The sequence below is a fragment of the Mesitornis unicolor genome, unplaced genomic scaffold, assembly GCF_000695765.1.
Source record: "Mesitornis unicolor isolate BGI_N332 unplaced genomic scaffold, ASM69576v1 scaffold23617, whole genome shotgun sequence".
Classification (NCBI taxonomy): domain Eukaryota; kingdom Metazoa; phylum Chordata; class Aves; order Mesitornithiformes; family Mesitornithidae; genus Mesitornis; species Mesitornis unicolor.
Window position 1 is genome coordinate 10994 of NW_010197386.1, and position 20296 is coordinate 31289.

Here is a 20296-nt window from a genome sequence, read left to right on the forward strand (position 1 = left end):
ATATTCTTCCCTACCTTCATTTTATTCAAATACTGGTATTTTTTAAGAAGTGCAAGCAACTAAAAGCAGCACCTTTTTCACAATAAAAAGCGTGGCTGTCAGCATATAACTTGATGAATACAGACTACTGCAAATCACACAAAGTAGGGAGAAAAGGGGAGAAGGTTGAGTTGTCAAAGGAATTAAAACAGTTTCAGAAATAAAAATCATACATTGAAGTGCTGAAGATTTCCCTCTCTGTTGAAGGAAAATAACACAAACACACACAGAACTTGGGAAGTTGAACTAGAAAAAGTAATAATGGAATTAATATATACATAATTATCCCAGGAATGAACGACATGGATTACACAGAGTTCGTTTTACGTAAGAGAATTATTAGGAAATGTACAAACATCCAGGAAGCAGCTAAATAATACTGGAGACTATGCTAAATTCTGACCATGTCTTATTATTTACCAATTTGCAGACAGCAAGCATTGCAGTGAAGTGACTGACCTCAAGTTTCACAACAGGCAGCTGCTAGCTGGTATGTTGATGATGGTCAGAGCCACATGGGAAGGACTGGACAAGAAAATCAGTACATGTAGACTAGAGCTCCCCAAATGGTTTAGTAGTAAATACTCCATAGTGTCTGTCAAGAGAGAGAACATACAGATCAGAGAAAGAAAAAAACCCCATGAAACTGGAACAAGAACAATGAGAACAAACTATTAGAGAAAAAGAGAAGACTGTAAAGAGAACATAGAAGGAAACAATGTGAGAAAAACCATGCCATCAGCACCTTTATGTTAATATAAAATTAACAAATACAGTTTTGGTGACCTTTAACATACCCCTTTTATAGGCAATAGACCTTACAACAGCTGGCGACAAGCCTCTTGTTAATCCTATGATGACAACTGGAAGCTTAGATTCATATTTCTGAGACTAAGTAAACAAAAGGTTTATTCTCTCAATTTCATTGCATGTATAAATAAAAAAAATAAAAAAATAAAAAACAATAAAATAAATTAAAAACACCTATACAGAAAGTGTTGTAATGTTTAATTGTTTGTTCCCAATGGAATATCATACAATAGCACAGGTATTAGTGTAAAACTACTATACTTCTTGTGAAATGATTGCACCAAGACTTCCCCTCATAAAACCCACAACTAATATATACATACATGTATAAACCCATGTGTATTTGTGTATCATACACACACATTTTACCTTATTACTCTTAACTGCAGAGAGAAATGAAGTGCTCTGTGTTCAGTTAAATTTATAGAACATTCACTGCTAGAAGACCAAGGTGTTAGCATCATTCACCATCACGTATGGAGCATGATGCATTTACAGATAAACTGTGTTACAAATGAATACCCTAAATTCTGTTTGGACAAAGGCAGATCCTCCTCTGCCTTTTCAGTTAGAAGCAATATAATTACTGCCAATATATTGTATACTGGAAATGCTCAAGCAAGGAACATTTGACCTTTTTTGAAAACATTTTCTTATAGTAAGTAGAAAATTCAGGGTTGTTTCTTTTTCTTTTTTTTTAACAGAAAAATGTTGTGTGGAATGAAGAATAATGTACTGACGAAAACCAAACACACAAACAAATCTGAAAGCTAGGATACATTTTTATCATTGATAGGTTCTTGTTTGAAAACTCAGTTAATAGGGTATTCAAAAAAAAAAAACCAAACCAACAAAACCCCCTGAAAATATTTACCATCTTTTGATTCTTCTGTGCCTTTCCAGAATATTTTCTGGAGAAAAGGGTAGGGTTAAAAGAAGTACAATAGCTCTGCAATCCAGTCGAGTGTATAGCACTTCTAGGTCCCATGAACTGGATTAAGGAAGACTGTCAGACTTCCTCAGCTAAAACTAGTCTACTGCAGGGACACGAGTGAAGAGTTTAGATAATGCTAGACTTTCCTGCTCCTGAAGCTAAGTGTCCAAGCTCAAATAAAAAAGAACACCTCCTCCCCTCCCCCCAAGGGCCTGATAAGTCTCCTACAGCAAAAGACAGTATATGATCCCATACTGTTCATGTCAGCCAAAACATTCTGGTGGAATACAGACCATGGGAAACACTCTGAGATTAGAAGCACGCCTGACCCCTGAGACAGGTATACTGCCGCTGGAAGAGATCACCGAGAAGAATAAAAAACCCAAAAGCGTGAAACAAAACAAACGTCGCCCACCTACCCACCTCCATGTGCCAGAACATTTTAAACCTTAGCTCAGTTTACGTAGTCTGCAACTGTGCTGCTCAGCTCTCAAGACCTCACTGGTCTCCCTCATATACACACCTAATCTCCAATAAACATTTTACCAGGCCAGTGCTTTCAGAACTCAGGATAACCATCCAGCAAAACAATAATTTAATTCACAGGTATTTCATTCTGGTCTGAAACCAGAGAACATGAATTTCAATCTCCCCTCAAGTTTCTGTTGTCAATGTGGTAAGATCTGTGTAGTCTACCAAACACAATCTCATACCTGTCCTCTAGGAGCATTCAAGCATTAATCTATTTATTAGTGGTCGATTTAAGATCTGAAACACTGCACAAGACCCAACAGAGATAAAAACCCCTCACATTTCCTAAAAAAAAACAAAACAAACAAGTGTTGCCTAGCAGCCTTTGAGAATGAATGTCAACCTTATTCATTTGTACAGATGTGAAGATGAAATCACTTCCACGTACTCATGAACAAAATATGCTATAATCCTCAGAAGAGAACACGTTCAAGTAAATACAAAGGATCACTAGCAAACACGATCAAGAGGAGGGTATTAGTATTTTTCATTCAAACCTGATCTTAAACACCAAATTTGGATCTAAAAAATAAACTGTAGTTGGAAATTGGGGAATGCTGTGTTCTAGATTTTGTTTAAGACTTTAAAAATTTTGCACTAAGAGTTACATCAACAAAACAATAAGTAAGTGGTAGACAGAATGAAAAATAAGTTCGAGAATTGCCAAAACTGAAGCTTCCTTTGTTAACTACTAAATGGTTAATGAACTGACTTATCTTTTTATACATCTACAACAGCAATGGAAACACTGGTTTAGAAATCTGTGATTTTCTTCAATAAAGACTTCATTCATTTTGTTTGCTAACCATTGTGACTTCATGAAAATATGACTGTAATGCATGCTTTGTTTTGAGCTGCATTTGAAAGCTGTAAGAAGTCTACAACTTTTAAAAATACCTGGATGCTGGCTGTACCCATCCTACTCTTACCATATGACTTAGAGCTCCTTCTATAAAACATGTTTATTCCTCAGGCAATTCCTAATGCAGTGGATGCAATTAGCAAATTACCTCCAAAGTAAGGTCCTTATTTTAGGCATCTGCTCTCTCTTACACAGCCACTACTTTGCAATTCTTCAGCACCAGATACATTCGCTGTGATATTTTAACAAGACTACAACCAGCAGGTGGTATTTTTATGCAGCTGGGGAGCAGGTGGTAATGACACAACCACTTGCTTAACACATAGCAGTCTGCTGCTAACATTTGCTTTTTTCCATTATTGTTGAGTGCTCAGCCACAGTGACAGACACAATACAAACCTATTCATTCCACATGGAATATACTCACTTAAATTAAAACTTTAAGGGGGTATGTGAAAAGGTAAGGTGAAATGTGAAAGGAAGAATTATATCCAGAATGACTAGTTACTACAAAACAAAGCTAACTAAATAAGTAAAAATTAACAGAATTCAGCAAGTCTTTGTAAGGGTTCAACTACAGCTGTGAATCTACTTGAGACCTGAACAGAGCAGTTTCAATTATGGGTAACAGAATGCTTCTGAGAAAACACGTAAGAATGAGCAAAAAACAGTGAAGGAATGGACAGGATTAGCAATTTCATGCTCACTTCCATCAAGTTTAAGTCTGCACTACTACCACCAGTCTTACTTCCTCTATCCTATCCCAAACATCTCGTATAGGTACAAGAGTTGGTGCAGTTGCTTGAGAAACAGGTCTGAGGAACTGATCCAAATTTAAGTCAGTTCTTTTTGGGTGGTAGGAGTGGCACTTCATCTTTAACTGTATTCGTTCCCTGACCTGGTTTACCACGTTGCCTCACAAAAACCTCTAAGAGCCCAGGGTATGGGTGGTGTGGAAAACAGAATGAATTGGTGGGTTTTGCCAGCTTTGGCTGTGTGTGAAATAACTTCTAAAGCCATGAATAAACATAGAAAATCGGGATGTCAAGAGATTTATTAAATATGAGTCTGAATTTGCAGCTCACTTTCTATGCCACAGTAACCAAAAATGATCTTACCACGCATGCACATATTCTGTAAATTAACATTATTGCTATCACAGAGTAAACTACTTTGCTTTGCTATAAGGTAAAGCATGGTACTGTGGCAATTACTGTAGAGAAAGAAGAGCTACTATTTGCTAATGCAAAGTAAGTTACAAGGTAGATCTCTCTCATACATAGAGCCTTGTTCCTAGGAAAGATATTAGAAGTCAAGTTTCAAGGTGAAAAAGCTTGTTTCTTTCTTTGATACAGTAAGTATTCACTTGTTTGCAATTCTAAGACTACATTTTTTGTTTTCATACAATGTTAGAAAATGGAAAATTAACTGCGTATTATGATCACTGTGTTGTACCAACTCTCAAGCATTTTGTAAAAATATTAATCACTCGGGGTTAATATTCTCAAATTCATGTTCAGTCTCTTCTATTACTGGAGTAGTTGCAAAGTATTCCAAGACAATGTTTGATGTTACAGTCCCCTCTACTGGAAATATTTAGTAGATATTGTTACACAATCATCTGGAAAACAGATTTTTCTCTTAAAATAAATGAAAAATAAATGAAAAGACATAAAAGACAGCCTATAACATCTTCAATTCATTCACATTTAGTCTGTCAATTGTAGTTGAGTAAGCATCTTTCATAGAAGTGCTACAATATCAAGTAAACCTACCAATAACTTTAGTCCTTCATTATCAGGCAAATCTATGCTAAATCCAGTTTAGAAATAATTTCACATGTTGTGTTAACAACCTTCTTAATTTAGGCAAAAGGACCTTAAGCTGGGAGCCAAAACATCCCAACAACTTGTGTCAGGTGACACGGAAGTATCCCATTTCAGAATGGCCATTCAAAATCAGAACTGCAAAGAAAACACTCATAGGTAGCCAACTGAGACAGTTTTCCATGCTCTGTGTTCCAAAAACCCACCACATGAGGTGCTTATCTAAGGCTGCAAAAAATTAATTCAACTTCAGGATTCAGAGACATAAAAATACAAAAGAAAACTGCAAACGAAAAAATGTATCTCCAATTTTAAAATAAGTAGACATGTTTTGTGGTTTAGTTGTTTCGTGGTTTTTGTTGTTGTTGGTTTTGTTTGGTGGGGTTTGTGGGTTTTTCTGTGGTGTGGGTTTTTTTATTTATTTATTTATTTTCCTTCCCCGCTCCCCCTTCCATCCCAGTTTCCCCAAACAGTTCCAAACTAAGTAGTACCTGTGCCCTCTGGAACAAAGCCTCAGGTAAACAGACAATACCTTCTTCTCTGCAACATGTGTTTTCCTTATTTATTAGTATATTAATAAAAGACGTTTTCATCCCTGCCCCTCCTCCCTTACCGAAAGGGCAGTAAGACCACTGTGTTTACTTTAACTCAGTTTGATACTTACAGGTGCAGGCATGGTCACGGCACTCTGGGTGTAAGGCTGGTGATATGGTGCTTGAAGTCCATGATCAGAATACAGCTGGTATTTAAAAAAAAAACAAAACAGAAAACCTTGTTTCATAGTTTTATGTTTTTGCAAACTTTTCACACGAATTTAAATTCCTTAAAACTTCAAATTGTGGGCTATATTTATCTAAACTACTGACTTCTTAAATACCCAAAATTTCAGTATTTAAATCTATTTTCCCCCACTGTACTAAAGCTCAGTAAATTTAGTTTATCTAGATCAGCATCAAAAAGCACTTCATTTGACAGAAGTATCATGCTTTCCTATTACAAATCTGTTTCACTCAGCTCTAATTGGAACAGTGTTTAAGTGCTGATTAGCACACTGAAATGCATTCCCAGCATTATGCACTTACAAGGTATTTACATACAAATACACAGGCTTTTCTTTGAATTTTACCCCATCTTCTGAATTTCCACATACTGTTTCCTTTAACATCAACAAATCATGCACCTGTGAACTGAGAGCATGTTACATCCAACCATTCCTTAACTAATTTCATGTTTTTTTCTTAGTGGTCACAGAGTTCAAATTTCTCTGTATAAGTTTATATCTAATTTATGAAATACGAAACACTGATGATAAGATTTACAATTATACAATAAATACCAATATTTATACAGTTTGGAAAAAAAAAAGAAGAAAAAACCCAACAAAAAAGTCTTGTATTATTCAAGACGTTTTTAAGAAAATTAAATTACTGAGTTATGCCAGGACTTCTGGCTTTAGATGTTTGAAATACCAGTTCTGGAATTTCTCTTGTAGCAATAAGATACTTTTCAACTTCTGTAAAAATACTTGATTACTGTCCTAATTTACCATTTATTTTGGCATCCCTGTTAATGAGGAATGAATTATCAAAGAGGAAGAAGTACCAATTAATGATAATACATTTTCAATTTTACAGTAAGTTCTTCTGTGGCCAATTATTTACTGTCACTTTAAATATCCAATTACAAAGAAATGGCCTTACTGTATATTAAGAATCTCTTAAAAAACATTAGAAATGCTATTGATATAGAAAAAAACTGTAAACAAAAAAAAGAAATATTTAGCCATTCAACTACTCTTAATTCATTCTGATCTCCAGAATATTTAGAAAAAAGCTTCTACTCACAGAGAAAAAAATTAAGAAACTTATGGCTTGCATAGACCAATACACCATTCTGAAGAGTCTGACTCTCATTTTATTTAAATGATATCAAACAAAACAAATTGACTAGTCCTTATACTGCTGTGCCATACACTTGTGACTGAAGTATTTCAGAATCAAAGCATCCTCCTAGAAGACTGCAAGAGATACTCTAGAGGACAACGGAAATGATTTAACAGCAGCAGCATGGGTGTGAGGGTAAGTACAGGGAAGAGTGGACATTAAGTGCTCTGAACTGCCTGTGTTTAAACGAAAAGATTATGTTTTCCAATTGCAAATATATGCTTCAATTTTAGGTTTTTCTTTTACAAAAATACCTCAGGAACTGCAGCTTCCACTAGGAGAGGAGTAGGTACACATCCACTTTCCTGGGTAATCCCTATCGGCTGATAAACTACTTCAGATTGTGGCAGATACAAAACCGAAGGTGAAGAGGCAGGAGACTGAAATAAAACACACCATTTTAATAAATTATATTGTTTATGCACTATAAATACCAAAGCTTATTTTAAAGTCTTTGCTACACATAAACAAAGATAAAGCTTTAAGAGAAAGTGTCGGTTTCACCTTTGATACCCTAAAGAAACTAAGTGAGGAAGAAGTGAATACGAGAAAGGTCAGGTAGTAAGATTAAAAACAACAACAAAAAAAAAAAAGATGTCCTTTCATCACTTCTCGATATTATTCAGGTTTTCTTTATACCTTGGAGAGCATTGTTAGAGAACTTCTGAAATTTATAAAACTGACACTCTCAAGATCACAGAAACATAACACAGTTTAATTTTCTCTTGTAAAAATGTTACAATAAAAAGAAGTATTTTTGTTTTAAAATAAAATAAAATCCTTAGTATTTTTGTAATTCAGCACCCAGATTTCAAAGCAGCAGACTAACATCTACTAACACAGTGGAACTCACCATAACTGGACAAGACTGACTGCTACCAAAGTAATGAGGACACACTGTAACAGTTCAAGCTTAAGGGGCCTGGACCTGCTTTTAGTTTCAAACTCTTCAATTCCTTGAGTGGCAACACTTGCATATTAAGCTCCTCTGTTACAGAGATCACAAACTCAAACTCAATAAACTCTCCCTCCAAAATGACGAAGTTAGCAATTTCAAGTTCTGCCTCCTGTTTCAAGGGTCTGGGTCCAATTTCACCATGCATCTGTGTCTACATGCCTCTGCTAGCAACACTCCAACGAAACACCACAGTTAGTACCAGTTAATGACCTACTTAATATTAATTTCACCTACCAGGCAAAATATGACAGTTTTTACCTGCTTTTGAGAACCTATTAGATAATTTAATACAAACTTATTGCCAGAGGGGGAGAGGAAGGGAAGATGCTTTCTTTACATCAGATTTATATTTCATGTTTCAGCAAATGCTATTTTATGCCTTCTATTGTATCAGCAATATGATTGCTAAAATACAGCAATTAATATTTATTTCAGCAGTATTGTGAACAGTGGGAAATGTCACTGTTAGATAAGCACACCATACCTTTAAACTGGATGCAAACTAATGGTAAAATGCTGCAACTATTTACCTGTTGAACAGACCACTGCCACTGACTTGGAAGACACTGTGTTGGTGCCTAAATTCAAACAAAAAAAGACATTACTTCTGGTATTAAGAACATATGCATACACATACTAGAATTCCCAACACACTAGAATCAAAACTACCTCAAATCTGTAATAAATTCTTAATTAACAAGAAATAAGATCTCCGTAAGCCCCCAAAATAATTCAGGAACTGTTTTGTCTACTTCCACTCCGAGTCTGACTTGGACATTTCATAAACTTCTAAAATACTGAAGCATCTAAGAAACACATCTCATTAGGAAAACAGAAGATACAAAATTCAATTAACTTTTCAATACACATTAAAAACAGACATACTGCATAAATCCAGTAGCAGGCCACCAAGACCATCAGGGGACTGGAGAACAGATATACCGGGATGCTCAGAGAATTGCATTTGTTCAGCCTTGAGGAGGATAAAGGTTGGAGTGGGTAATTATTGCTGGCTACAACTGCCTAAGGCAGGGTAAGGCATAAATGACTGAGCCAGATTCTCATTAGAGGCATTCAGAGCACAATGGTTAACAGACACAGGCCAGAACATTGAAAGAGTAAACCAGCTATAAGCAAAAAAGTCTTTTACCATGAGAAGGGTCAAATATTAGAAGAGACTATCCAGAAAGGCTGTACAATCTCATCACTGGAGATACTGAAAATACAACTGGACAAGTTCCTGAGAAACCCAATCTAACCAGCCCTGCTTGAAACAGGAGCTTGGCTTAGGTGATAAAAGTTAGGGATGATGCTAAGCCAGTTGTCCAGCAACATCAAAAAGAAAATATCCTTTCATTTATTACATTTCCATGTAGTTACATGGGCAGAATAAACAGCATTCTAGTGAAAAAAAAGGCTTTGATAAAATTAAAGACTATTTTATATGACTACTTTAAACAGTCTTTTTATTTCCTAAGAATAAACAGACCTGAGACACTGCTGTAAATAAAACTGCATGGCTGAAAATAATACTGATAGTCTGAAACTAGCTTTCAAACAGATACCTGATAATGGTATGTAGGAGATTGACAAATCAGCTGAGCTGCCATCACAGGTGAACTGGAAACAGAGCACGACTTAAAAAGAAAAAAGTTACAAATTTCAATACAGCAATTTCATAAATTGTCACTGCTAATAAGAATAGTTCTGAAGTACTGTAATGCTGAACCACCCCCCCTTCCTTTTGAAAATGGATTTACCAAATTTTAACTTACACTTCAATTCTTCAAAAACACTGTTTCTAAGGGCCTACATTAGGGACAAAACAAAAATCTTTGGCAGAATGTACTAGGCCATCACTATCTAGAGATATCATCCACTATCTATGTTTTAATAACCACTTTGGGCAATCTAAGTTGTCACTGATGCATTCCTACCCTTGCCACAGCCCTGACCCAATCTTCCCTTTTCCATTCCCTTCCTCACACCAGCCCCAACATTCATCTGATTTAGCAGTGAGCCAGCTTAGGGAGTTAAACGAGCTAGAAACCTGCTTGGGTTTTGTTCGGATCTAGTTGAGAGTCAGAAGTACACCACTGAAAGAAAGAGGTACAGAACACAGGAAATCTGGGGAGGGTCTTTTCACAAGGGGAGGCAGAACGAGGGGGAATGGTTTTGAACTGGAAGAGGGCAGATTTAGACTGCATATTGGAAAGAAATTCTTCACTGTGAGGGTGGTGAGACACTGGCACAGGTTGCCAGTAACACCTCATGGAGGAATAATAAATGGAGCCAATCAATCAAGGCTCATAAGCACCAACAGCTTCTTAGTGAAACAAAACTTCTCCTAGGTAGGGCCTACACTGACTAGCCTGTTCAATAGGTCACAGTAAAGCAAAAGTTCCCTGCAGAAGCACAATAAACTTAAGTAATATCTGAAAAACAAAACAGACTAATATAAGGAAGCCATCTAAACATCACACACAAGGCACAGCCAAAGAAACTGAAAGCAAGACTTGAAAACACTGCACTCATCCTGGTCCATAGGAAGGTATACATACAAAAATAATTACTTACTGTCCATGGCTGCAGAACAGAAGTAACCTCAGATGTATGAAAATAAGCCATTCCATTATGGTAAATGTAAGGATATCCACTTGAAGTAGTTAAGTACATTGTACCAGCTTCTGGTATTACAGTAGGACCTGGAATTAATATTTTAAAGTTTACTTACCAGTAGGTCTTAACTTTAGATGTGTAGGTCACACACAAACAAGAAGAAAATATCATTTCAGATCTTCAGAAAAGCGAAACACTCAAAGGAAAGAACACAGGGCAGCATGCCTAGTGTCATCTCCATTCCCTCTCAAACACAAAATCATGAAAGGAGATGGTTACAGGACACCTCCAGAGCACATGGAAAAAGGTGCAGAAGGTGACACGCATATAAATTACTAAACACATAACTTCAGTTACCAGTAAATATATATAAATTTTAATCTTCAGATGTCCAAAGATAATGTCACATAGTAGGAGATTTTCATTGGTAACCTCCACATGTTCATATTTAGCTGAAACAGGATCCAAGCACTAAAAACAACAGAATGGTTTCATTACAAGGTGCAGTCTGGTTTCTGAACACACAAAGACTGTGTCTCTGTGATGGCACACTGCCTGGCAGGACTAAAAACTGCTATCAAGATGTCAGCAACAGGGACACTTCTCAGCAATATTGCTGCTACAGTGCAGGCTATGAATGAGCATGGTCTGATCCCAAAGCAAAGCAGAGTTCCAGCTACACAGCTCTCTGACAGGTACTGACGGCAAGCACTATGCAAATAAAGGTCTATCCCTATGCAGAGGTTGTTTATCCTTTCCAAACACTGCCTTTGAGATCACATTCCTGACACACAGCCTTTACTGAAGTGTAACAAAACAGCATGCTCCGCTATGACAAAACTGACACATCTTGCCTTAAAGGTTAGGCGATTAAAACCTACATTTTCAGTAGTGTATTACAGAAATAAATAAAATAGCCCCTGGCAGACTGGGAGGGCACCTTCTCTAGAAAACCTGTCATCTGTCTCCTTGCTCAAGATAAAGAAGTCATCTGACAAAAAAAACCCTTATCAATACCCCTCTTATGTGAGTGTTCAGTCCAATTAGCTCTTTGGCAGAGAAGGAACATGTAGCATTCCACTCCACCATGTTACAGTAAAGAACTCTTAAGAGCTGAATGGTGACTACAGCCACCTATTCTTTATGGTTTCTACAAAAGCAAGCAAGACACCATAATCCTGATGGACTGTGCTAATGAAAAAAAAAATGGTATCAACCCTAACAACTAGCACAGCCTGCTTTATCCTGTAGAGTCCATGAGGACAGTTTAAGTGTTTAGATCTGAGGTTCTGCCTTGCAACTGAGAAATTTCTATTCAGTTTGTTCCTGGATAATCCTTTCCAAGAAAGAAAGAAAGAGAAAAAAGAAAGAAAGTAAACAACATATTAAGTGACATAAAAGAACCAAAGACCAATTCTGACATTTCCACCAGCATGTGTTTACTTCCACTGCAAACCATTCTGAGCATATTCCATGTACACCATTAATGCAGTGCACGACCAGGCACATCTTGGTTAAAAACTTACATTCGTATTGACACACTTTCATAATATACAAATGTAAATAAAATACATACAAGGATTCCGTATTTGTTGTTTCCTTATTGCTGGACCAATATTTAATTTCTTATCCTTATAATTAATCTTTTTAGCCTAGAATTAAAGAAAAAAAAGACATTCAGTATGTTTATTTTCTGCACATATCTAGGCATTCAAGAAACAAAAGTCAGAAGCAGATAAGGAACAAGATGCCCAGGGAGGCTGTGGAGTCTCCTTCTCTGGAGACATTCAAAACCCACCTGGACTTGTTCCTGTGTGACCCAGTCCAGGTGATCCTGCTCTAGCAGTGGGGTTGGACTGGATGATCTTTTGAGGTCCCTTCTAGCTCCTAAGATTCTGTTCTGTGAAGGCACTTAGTAGATTTCACCTTCCCCTGCTTTTTCACTTACAGTGCATCTCAAAAAACCCAAAAGCTATGTACTAATTCCTTTTCTATCCTGGAGTTCACATATGCAAAATTAATCATTGGTAATTTCAAGAATTACTTACTCCTCATGGAGCCTTTTGAGTAAGAGCTGATACCAATTTCAAGTACAAAGGTTTTTTTTTTCCATGATCATGACATTATTTCACAAAAGATGAAAGGAACAAGTAAGTCTAAAAAAATGGCCAGAGATTATAAAGACTGAACGCACACAGGCAATAGGAAGATGATTATTCCCAATGCATTGTATTTCACTGATGTGATTAATCAGAATTTAGACTTTTTTTATATACAACCTTCACAGTTAAGAGAAATATCTAATCTGCATGGACTTCTTCAAAGTATTTAATACAGCACTGCATGAAAAATTACACTTTATGCTACAGAAAGTGAAGACTAAGAGGAAAAATTGTGGTGAATAAAAAACTACTTCAGAAAGATCGTAAAAGGCAGCATTAGTAGTAATAGCATATGACCAGAAAGAGGATCCTGGTGAAACTCCAAGGTTTTTCTCCATACTAATGCAATTTAATACCTTTGAAGACTAACACAGAAAAAGACATTTCTGGAGACATTACTCATTATAGAAAAGTAGGATGTAAAAAAAACCAAAAAACCAGAGCAAATGATATGATCAGAATATCATATGAGAAGAAATTAAAGCATACAAAAAAAATAATTCATGTAACACATAAATTATCAAAGCCTAGAAACTCACAGCTTAATATGTCTGAGAAAAACCTAGATACAAATTGTTCTTAAGATGAATATGAAATACCAGGATTCATCAGACAAAAAATGTGATAGAATTGTAGGACCTCTAAATTAAAGCACTAATGGTAAACAAAAAAGTATTAGTACCATTCAGTAAGACACCCGTAAGACTTCACATGGAGCAGCTTTTCAGTTCCAACAGAGGCAAAAATACTAAGCTGTTTTCACAGTAGTGCTCAGTACCATTAGTGTTCTTCTAGTTCACAGAAACAAAACAATTAAAAACAACAACAGGGGGAAGAAAGGTAGCTGACTCAAGAAGCTCCTGTCTGTATACTCTTGGCTCCACGTATTTTTTGAAAACGCTCTGAAAATATATTTGAAAATGTCCCAGCTCTTATTTTGAATTTTAACACGTGAATTTCCAACGAAGACTCAGTATTTCAACAGTTTAACCAACTTTATATTTGGGAGAAGGCAATCTGCAAGCCTTGGATACTATCTTCTGTTTGGGTTTTTTTTTGTGGTTTGTTTGGGTTCTTTTTCCCCTGCACCCAGATACCGTCATATATATGACTAGATCCTGACCAAAAGATCTCTCCAATACATTCCAAACAGAACACAGAGCACAAATTTAAAACACAATACAAAACAAACTGAAGAGCTAACACAGAGCTGAAGAGCTAACTGTGTCTCCAGGGAGGTTCTACAAGGAGCACGAAGACAGTAATGTAGCTAAGAGGAGAAGCAAAAATTACATGAGAAAAAATGAACTTCACTGTTTAAGAACTTCAGGTGACTCTAACTATTTCTGAAAAGAATTACATCAGTCCTGACAATCAAACATGTGAGAATAAAAGACAACAGTTATCTTTCCCAGCTCCCCACAAAATCTTGACAGCAATGGACTTTCTAGTAAAGCAGATGAAAGCAATTGTGAAGGACAGAGTCTTTATAGCTCTGTATGTACTACAGACCACATACAGACTACGAAAGTAAAAACCACATGTCAAAGTGAAGAGCTGTACTATGAACTGGCAACTCTGTTCCCTAGTTCCAGAAGATGTCAGTATAAATCTTATCTTAGATCTCTCTAAGCCATCTTAACTATGCAGACCAAACTTCACTTCAACTGTAAGATGACCAGAAAACCAGAATTAACTTAAGTGTCCACTATGAAATTAAGTAGTGTATTTAAGAGACAATCATAATGGGTATTACCACTTACCTCCTGTAAGATCTTCTGTGCATCTTCTTGGGTTTCAAAAGTAATGAAGCCATACCTATATAAAAAACCACTGGAACTAAGCCTCTGAAGTTCATATTTACAAACTTTGCACATTATTACTTGATATATAGTGCAAGTGACATTAAAAAATAAACTAATGGGAAAGAAAAGTCAATCGTAGAAATAAAGACTGCAGTAACAACCGAAATCTTAATTTCATCCTTGTTATAATCTACTTCTAATACATTTAAGTTCATGGTTATATATTATTCTTTTTATACGGTGAATGAGTAGCTCATCTAGAAAGCTACACAAAACTCTCTTGTGTTGTCATTGTTAACTCAGTGTACATCTTCAGTTTCTTCATTTCTATTAAAGATGCTGATCTGAAGCTCTTACTCGTTATGGGTGCTCAAGATAAGACAATTGAGATGTTATTCTGTTATACCACAATCCACGACACAGTTCTCACTACTTCAGCGAGAACTGTAAATGCACCAGACTTCCACAAGCGCTATCCACTGTCTTCATTCTTAGGCTCCTTTCCACACTGGCTTTCAGTAGTAGAAATACACATATGTTTAATAACTAAATTACCTTTTTAGGATTATCTACTTAAATTATTATCATCGTAAAAGATCTGAACGGGCTATTGATTTTGTCCTAGTTGCACACAGCTTCACCTTATAATAACATGACAACAGAGTTTTACAGTTATGCAAATAACAAAGATATTTACATGTAGACGTTGAAGGGCATGAACAGATTTTTGCATACATGGAATAACTGGGAACATCAATGACATAAAATTAGTACTATTTCGAGCTATGAAAATCATAATCAAATTTACTATAGTCAGTCAGCTTTCTGTTATATTTTCAATTTCCACAACATGCTTATTCTACTATACCAACCCCTTTGATACTCCAGTTCTGTCATTTACTATCTTCACTTCTTTCACACTGCCATACTGAGCAAAAAACTTCCTCAGATCACCTTCATTAGTCTAGTACAGTAAATCAAGAGGAGGGAAAAAAGAAGAAAAAATGGTTTGCATAGTTATTCAACTAATATTTACCACAAGAATTCATGGATATACTTTGGATAAAGTTTGCTACAAACTAATTATAACCCTGGACATGAAGGGAGAAGAATATGCATGTATGAGCCTCACTGTTCCTGTTTGTTTCCTGCATTTTCATATTCAGCAATAATACTAGAAAGCCACTAAAATAGTAATAAAACTACTCTTTTAGTGGATTTCTGTAAGAACTATCCTTTTACAGGTAGGACCATTGAAGCAAGTTTATTTGATCTGAATTTTAGTTTCTGTAAATTATATACTAGAGTGCTGTTTACAATATGAAACATTACTGCAATGCTTTCAAACTTCAAAACAGCAAAGTACACAGGCTTCCATAAAGGGTATGTATAGGTCACAAAAAAAAATCCTCACTAAACCACAGTGACTTAATGGTCAAATCCATCTAATATACCATGATCCCTCTTCCTAGAGTATATTTAATATTAGACTCTGCAAGTATATATAGACATACCATAGGAACTCCCCATTATCCCATTATCACCATTCCTGGATGTATTTAAAAAGTGGGAAGATGAGGTAATTAAGGATGTGGTTTAGTGGGTAGACAGGAATGGTTGGACATGACGATCTCAGAGGTCTTTTCCAACCGAGTGATTCTGTGATTATAAATTAAGAAGAGGCCTTTTTAATGGAGAATGGTCTAAATGCACTTGGAAGAAACTGTTCCCTTCTGAGCATGCATGGAGAAAGACTAGTTCCCAATGTAAAGGCACAGCTAAGCTATGTGAACACTTGTCTGCCTTCTATGATTCCGTTTTCTTTTACTATGTAAGCGAATATCAAATAATGCTTACCACCACATTTTGGATTTTAAAGTTCTGTCCTGCACGGTTCTTAGCTAACACCATACCTAATGCTGGAAAAAGTACGCTTATATCTCTGTATGTTTCAAGCAATTTCCTTATTCATCTGTACTTTTTGTTATTTTAAAGAAGTGTTTCAGAAGTACTATTTTATCTCTAGGTAAATGACTTCTATTGTTTTTAACTGCACATATACAATTTAGCAAATCCTCTCCTGCCCATCAAAGCTTTTCTGCCTCATCCAAGTTTGAGAAGAAAAAAACAACTTAAAAGAAACAAAAACTAATTTAAACCCCTTTCATAATTGGAAGGATTACGAAATTAATGCTTTTTTTGAGTAATTCTATCATCAAGGCACACTTTACAAAAGAAATAATGCAGCTTGCTTGCTACAACCTCCAAGTCCAGCAGAGAGAAATGATGGTAGAAGACTGCTTTCCCTCCTTCACTAATCCAAGCATTTAGGCATTAAAACATTAGAAAATACCCAGTCACTCTGAAAGTGTGAGAGGTAGCAACAGACACATGTGCACTGAACAGGCAAGAAACACTGCAATGTTTTAATAAAGCTCAGTAACTGTGTCTTCTCCTTGGAAGCTGCCTGCACTGGCTGTTGAGAAACCACTCACATTTGCTGTGTTTGCAATCTCTAACGCTGTGTTTACAGCTTATTAAATTACACTGTTATGTACAAAAACTTCTGCACACTTTTCTACCATAAGCTCTGCTGATTACAAAAGCCATATCCTTTGAAAAGAGAAAATTCTGAAAATGTCAAAAGCTTCTAGCAGCTAGGTGTACAAGGAACTTTGTAGTACAGTTATGTAAATCCAGGCTTAAAGCTTCATTCTTTACTGTCGATTTGAACTTTATAGTGAAGGAAGTTTATCGCCTAAACAAACAGATATACGATTATATATCACACTTTTTCTATTGATTTTTATAGTGTTATAAATTATCATTTAGTAGTAAAATGAGGAAAGGAATACCTTAAAATCAATTCCTCCTACAAAGATGCTATTTGGAGTAACTGTTCCAACCCTTGGAGCACTGGTCAGACGACCTAAACGCACTGGTGACACAGTGTTGGGAGACGAAGATAAAGATTCTGTTTGCATCTGATTTGTTGTCTGCCGATTGAAAGAACATATTTTCAAACATTTAAACTGTGTAACATGCAATATAGCTTATGTAATAGCTTATAAGCTATTAAATAAAACAATTCTCATCAGCAAATACATACAGAATTTTTGGGAGGCACAGCAAATGCTGAACAACTGATGCCTCATTTTCATTCATAATGCAGCTCAAAGTATTTAAACGTAAATTTAGTTTTAAGTAATTCTGTAACTTAGTGAATACACTCCAGCCTGAAGTTCAACATATATTTTAATATCTTTCCAAATTAGGCATTTGGGGCCTAATCCCCCAATCTTAGTTTTTCTGTTTGCACAGCACCCCGCTGTATGAATCCCAAATTTGAAATTAATCTCTAAAATATAAACCATATCTATTAGAAGCCCCTTAGTTTACACCTATATAGAAAGGGTCTTTTCAACTCAACCTGCACTCTCATATACATCTACAAAGGTCTGTTCTCTGCAACAGCTTCTGCTTGATTTCCCAAGTATTGAGCACCCATAATTCTACGACACAAAATCAGCAAGTTCATTACAACTGACGAGAACAGCACTTGAAGACCAGTCTTTGAATTCAACACTCCCTTGGCCTACAAACACAGCGCACAGCAATCCTGACAGAAATTCTCCCTGCAGAAGATTGCTCTTGCCCCAGGTAAAGGAAGAGAACACAGCACAGTGGGAACTTCATGGAAACCATTATTTAGTGAAATCTGCCTGATGCTCTAACTTCCACCATGCTTACACCTGCCAACTGTGAAACACTACAGACTTACATCTCATTGGAAAACCTTCTCAGAACAAACAAATACCGCCTTACATAATCAGTCCTAACTGCGAGATGGTCCCTGTAAAGGAGCCTAATAGTACTGCTACTAACTTCTCTAATAACAATTGTAGTAGAGGCTTCAGGGCCATTTTTGCTGTATTTTTGGTTGTGGTTTGTTTTGGGTGTTTCTTTTGTGGGTTTTTGTTCCCCCCCACTTAAGTTTACTAAAACCAATCCCAGGCTATAGTGCCCTGACAGTACCACTAACAAACGAGCCCAAAGTGAAGGGCAAGCAGCTGCCACAGGCTGTAGATAACAAGACTAATAGTAAGCAGGGCAGTACAGAAGGAATCCAGGAGTCTAAGCCTCCAACCTTTCTTTTGAAAAGATTTCAAGATTTTTTTTTTCCTTACCATTATGCAACTCTTAAAATTTGTAAGGAAGACAACAAAATACATGTAAGCGTATTTTAAAAATGGAAAGTTACTGCATCTAGTACAGAGTTCTTTTGCTTTTTGTGGTATCCATATATTTTAACTTCTCAAAAACCAGAGCAGAAAATGAAGTGCTCTTAAACAGTTCTCACAGAATTCCCCCTTTCATTTACATTTTCTGTTTTAATTCTGATTGTGTCTCTCTCTCTTACTCACAGTACAGTATTTTGTCCACATGGACAGCATTTTCTTATCTCTGCCTTTAAGCATTCTTGGCTAAAAACCAGATCACTTACCTTTGAGAGAACACACAAACAATGAAGGCTGACAGTTAAAAGCAGAGGGAGAAATGGATAATCAGTAATGAAGAACATTAGGAAAAAAAATAGGGTTTTTTTCCCCAGAAGCCCTTCTAGGATTATTTTATATTTCCTTAGCTACTTGAGAATTAGTCCCATTAATTCCAAGTAATGGATTAATGTCATTGTGTTGGAGATCTTAAAGACCATAAATTCAGCTTAGTCCATGCCTTTTTAGTTTTAGAGAAAAAAAGTCTTTTCCAGATTTACTAAAACATACACACTTGAGGCAGAGGAAAAACCCAAGTCTTTAATCTGATCTATTCAGGAGAAAGTATGGATTCCTTCTACTGGGAATACTACTCTAGAGTAGTAAGTAACCTGAAAAAAACGAAAACCAACTAACACTTTCAGGCAAGGAGCAATCGTAAGTGCTGCTGTCCCAAAGGCTTTATAAGGAGAAATGTTTTCTGCAGGGAACCACTTCTGAAGGTCGATGAAACAGGCTACTTCTTTCATCTCTAACATCAAATACAATATTCTACTTGTGCAATCATCTGGCAATTGTGTACGGTGCTACAATACCTAAATTTAACTATAAAGTAAGGATTAACAGTTGAGACCACAGCCAAAATGCATTCCTCCATTCAAAAATCTCTAATTTCCATTTTCTTCACACAAGTTTAAAGAGCTGTAAAGTCTTATTAAAAAAAACACAACAAAACAAAAAACAAACCCAGGAAAAATCCAACAAACCCCAAATGGAAGAAATGAGGAATTAAACAGACCACTTGTGAACTTCCACTACAGTAAACCCCGATGAATTTTAAAACATTAAAATCTGTATTCTGATAGCCATCTCAAGCATTCCTCTCTAATGCCAGTGTAGCAGGAAGAAAACAGTATTAAAATACAGCTATACATACTAATAGCATGTTATTTGTCTGATAATCTGTATTTCTACAAGTTTTTTAACTTCCTTTTTCCAAACAGCATAGATGTGCATGTTCATCAGTATTTTATGGGTTATTTAGTGTGTCTGACAATCGCTCTTTACCAGAATTGATAAATTTTCATTTTTGTGTTGAACACATCCACAGACAACCAAACACGACAGCCTAGTGATTAATCCCATCTAAACAACCCCCTTTTCACAGTCAGTATCTTATGAAGTCAGAAATTAGACACCCATCCTTCCCTGGTGTCAGACACCACCGCAAACCCGAGGCGCGGGGAAACTTTTATCAGCACTTGAAGGCTCCCCAGAGCGCCCCAGAGGAAATGGCGGCCCCCCGCGGGG

General features: G+C 36.2%; 1 protein-coding gene across 1 annotated transcript; it reads right to left on the reverse strand.

Moving 5' to 3' along the window:
- Nucleotides 1-610: 610 nt before the first annotated feature.
- BOLL (boule-like RNA-binding protein) lies at nucleotides 611-17482 on the reverse strand. The gene is made up of 11 exons (XM_010188797.1): nucleotides 17345-17482; nucleotides 15362-15453; nucleotides 14448-14502; nucleotides 12099-12174; nucleotides 10481-10608; nucleotides 9469-9540; nucleotides 8434-8481; nucleotides 7200-7325; nucleotides 5663-5741; nucleotides 1640-1660; nucleotides 611-636 (listed from the first exon to the last, which is right to left on the reverse strand). Exons 1-11 carry the CDS (start codon nucleotides 17471-17473, stop codon nucleotides 611-613), a joined length of 852 nt encoding a protein of 283 aa, XP_010187099.1. The 5' UTR covers nucleotides 17474-17482.
- Between the last annotated feature and the right edge of the window lie 2814 nt (nucleotides 17483-20296).

Excerpts from the sequence above, each read along its gene's own strand:
- BOLL (XM_010188797.1), bottom strand. The coding sequence starts at position 17,473 with ATGCAAACAGAATCTTTATCTTCGTCTCCCAACACTGTGTCACCAGTG. Across the intron at positions 9,541-10,480 it reads CTGTTCTGCAGCCATGGACA|TCGTGCTCTGTTTCCAGTTC; the intron begins GTAAGTAATTAT and ends TTTCTTTTTAAG. Across the intron at positions 8,482-9,468 it reads CTCCTACATACCATTATCAG|GCACCAACACAGTGTCTTCC; the intron begins GTATCTGTTTGA and ends GTTTGAATTTAG.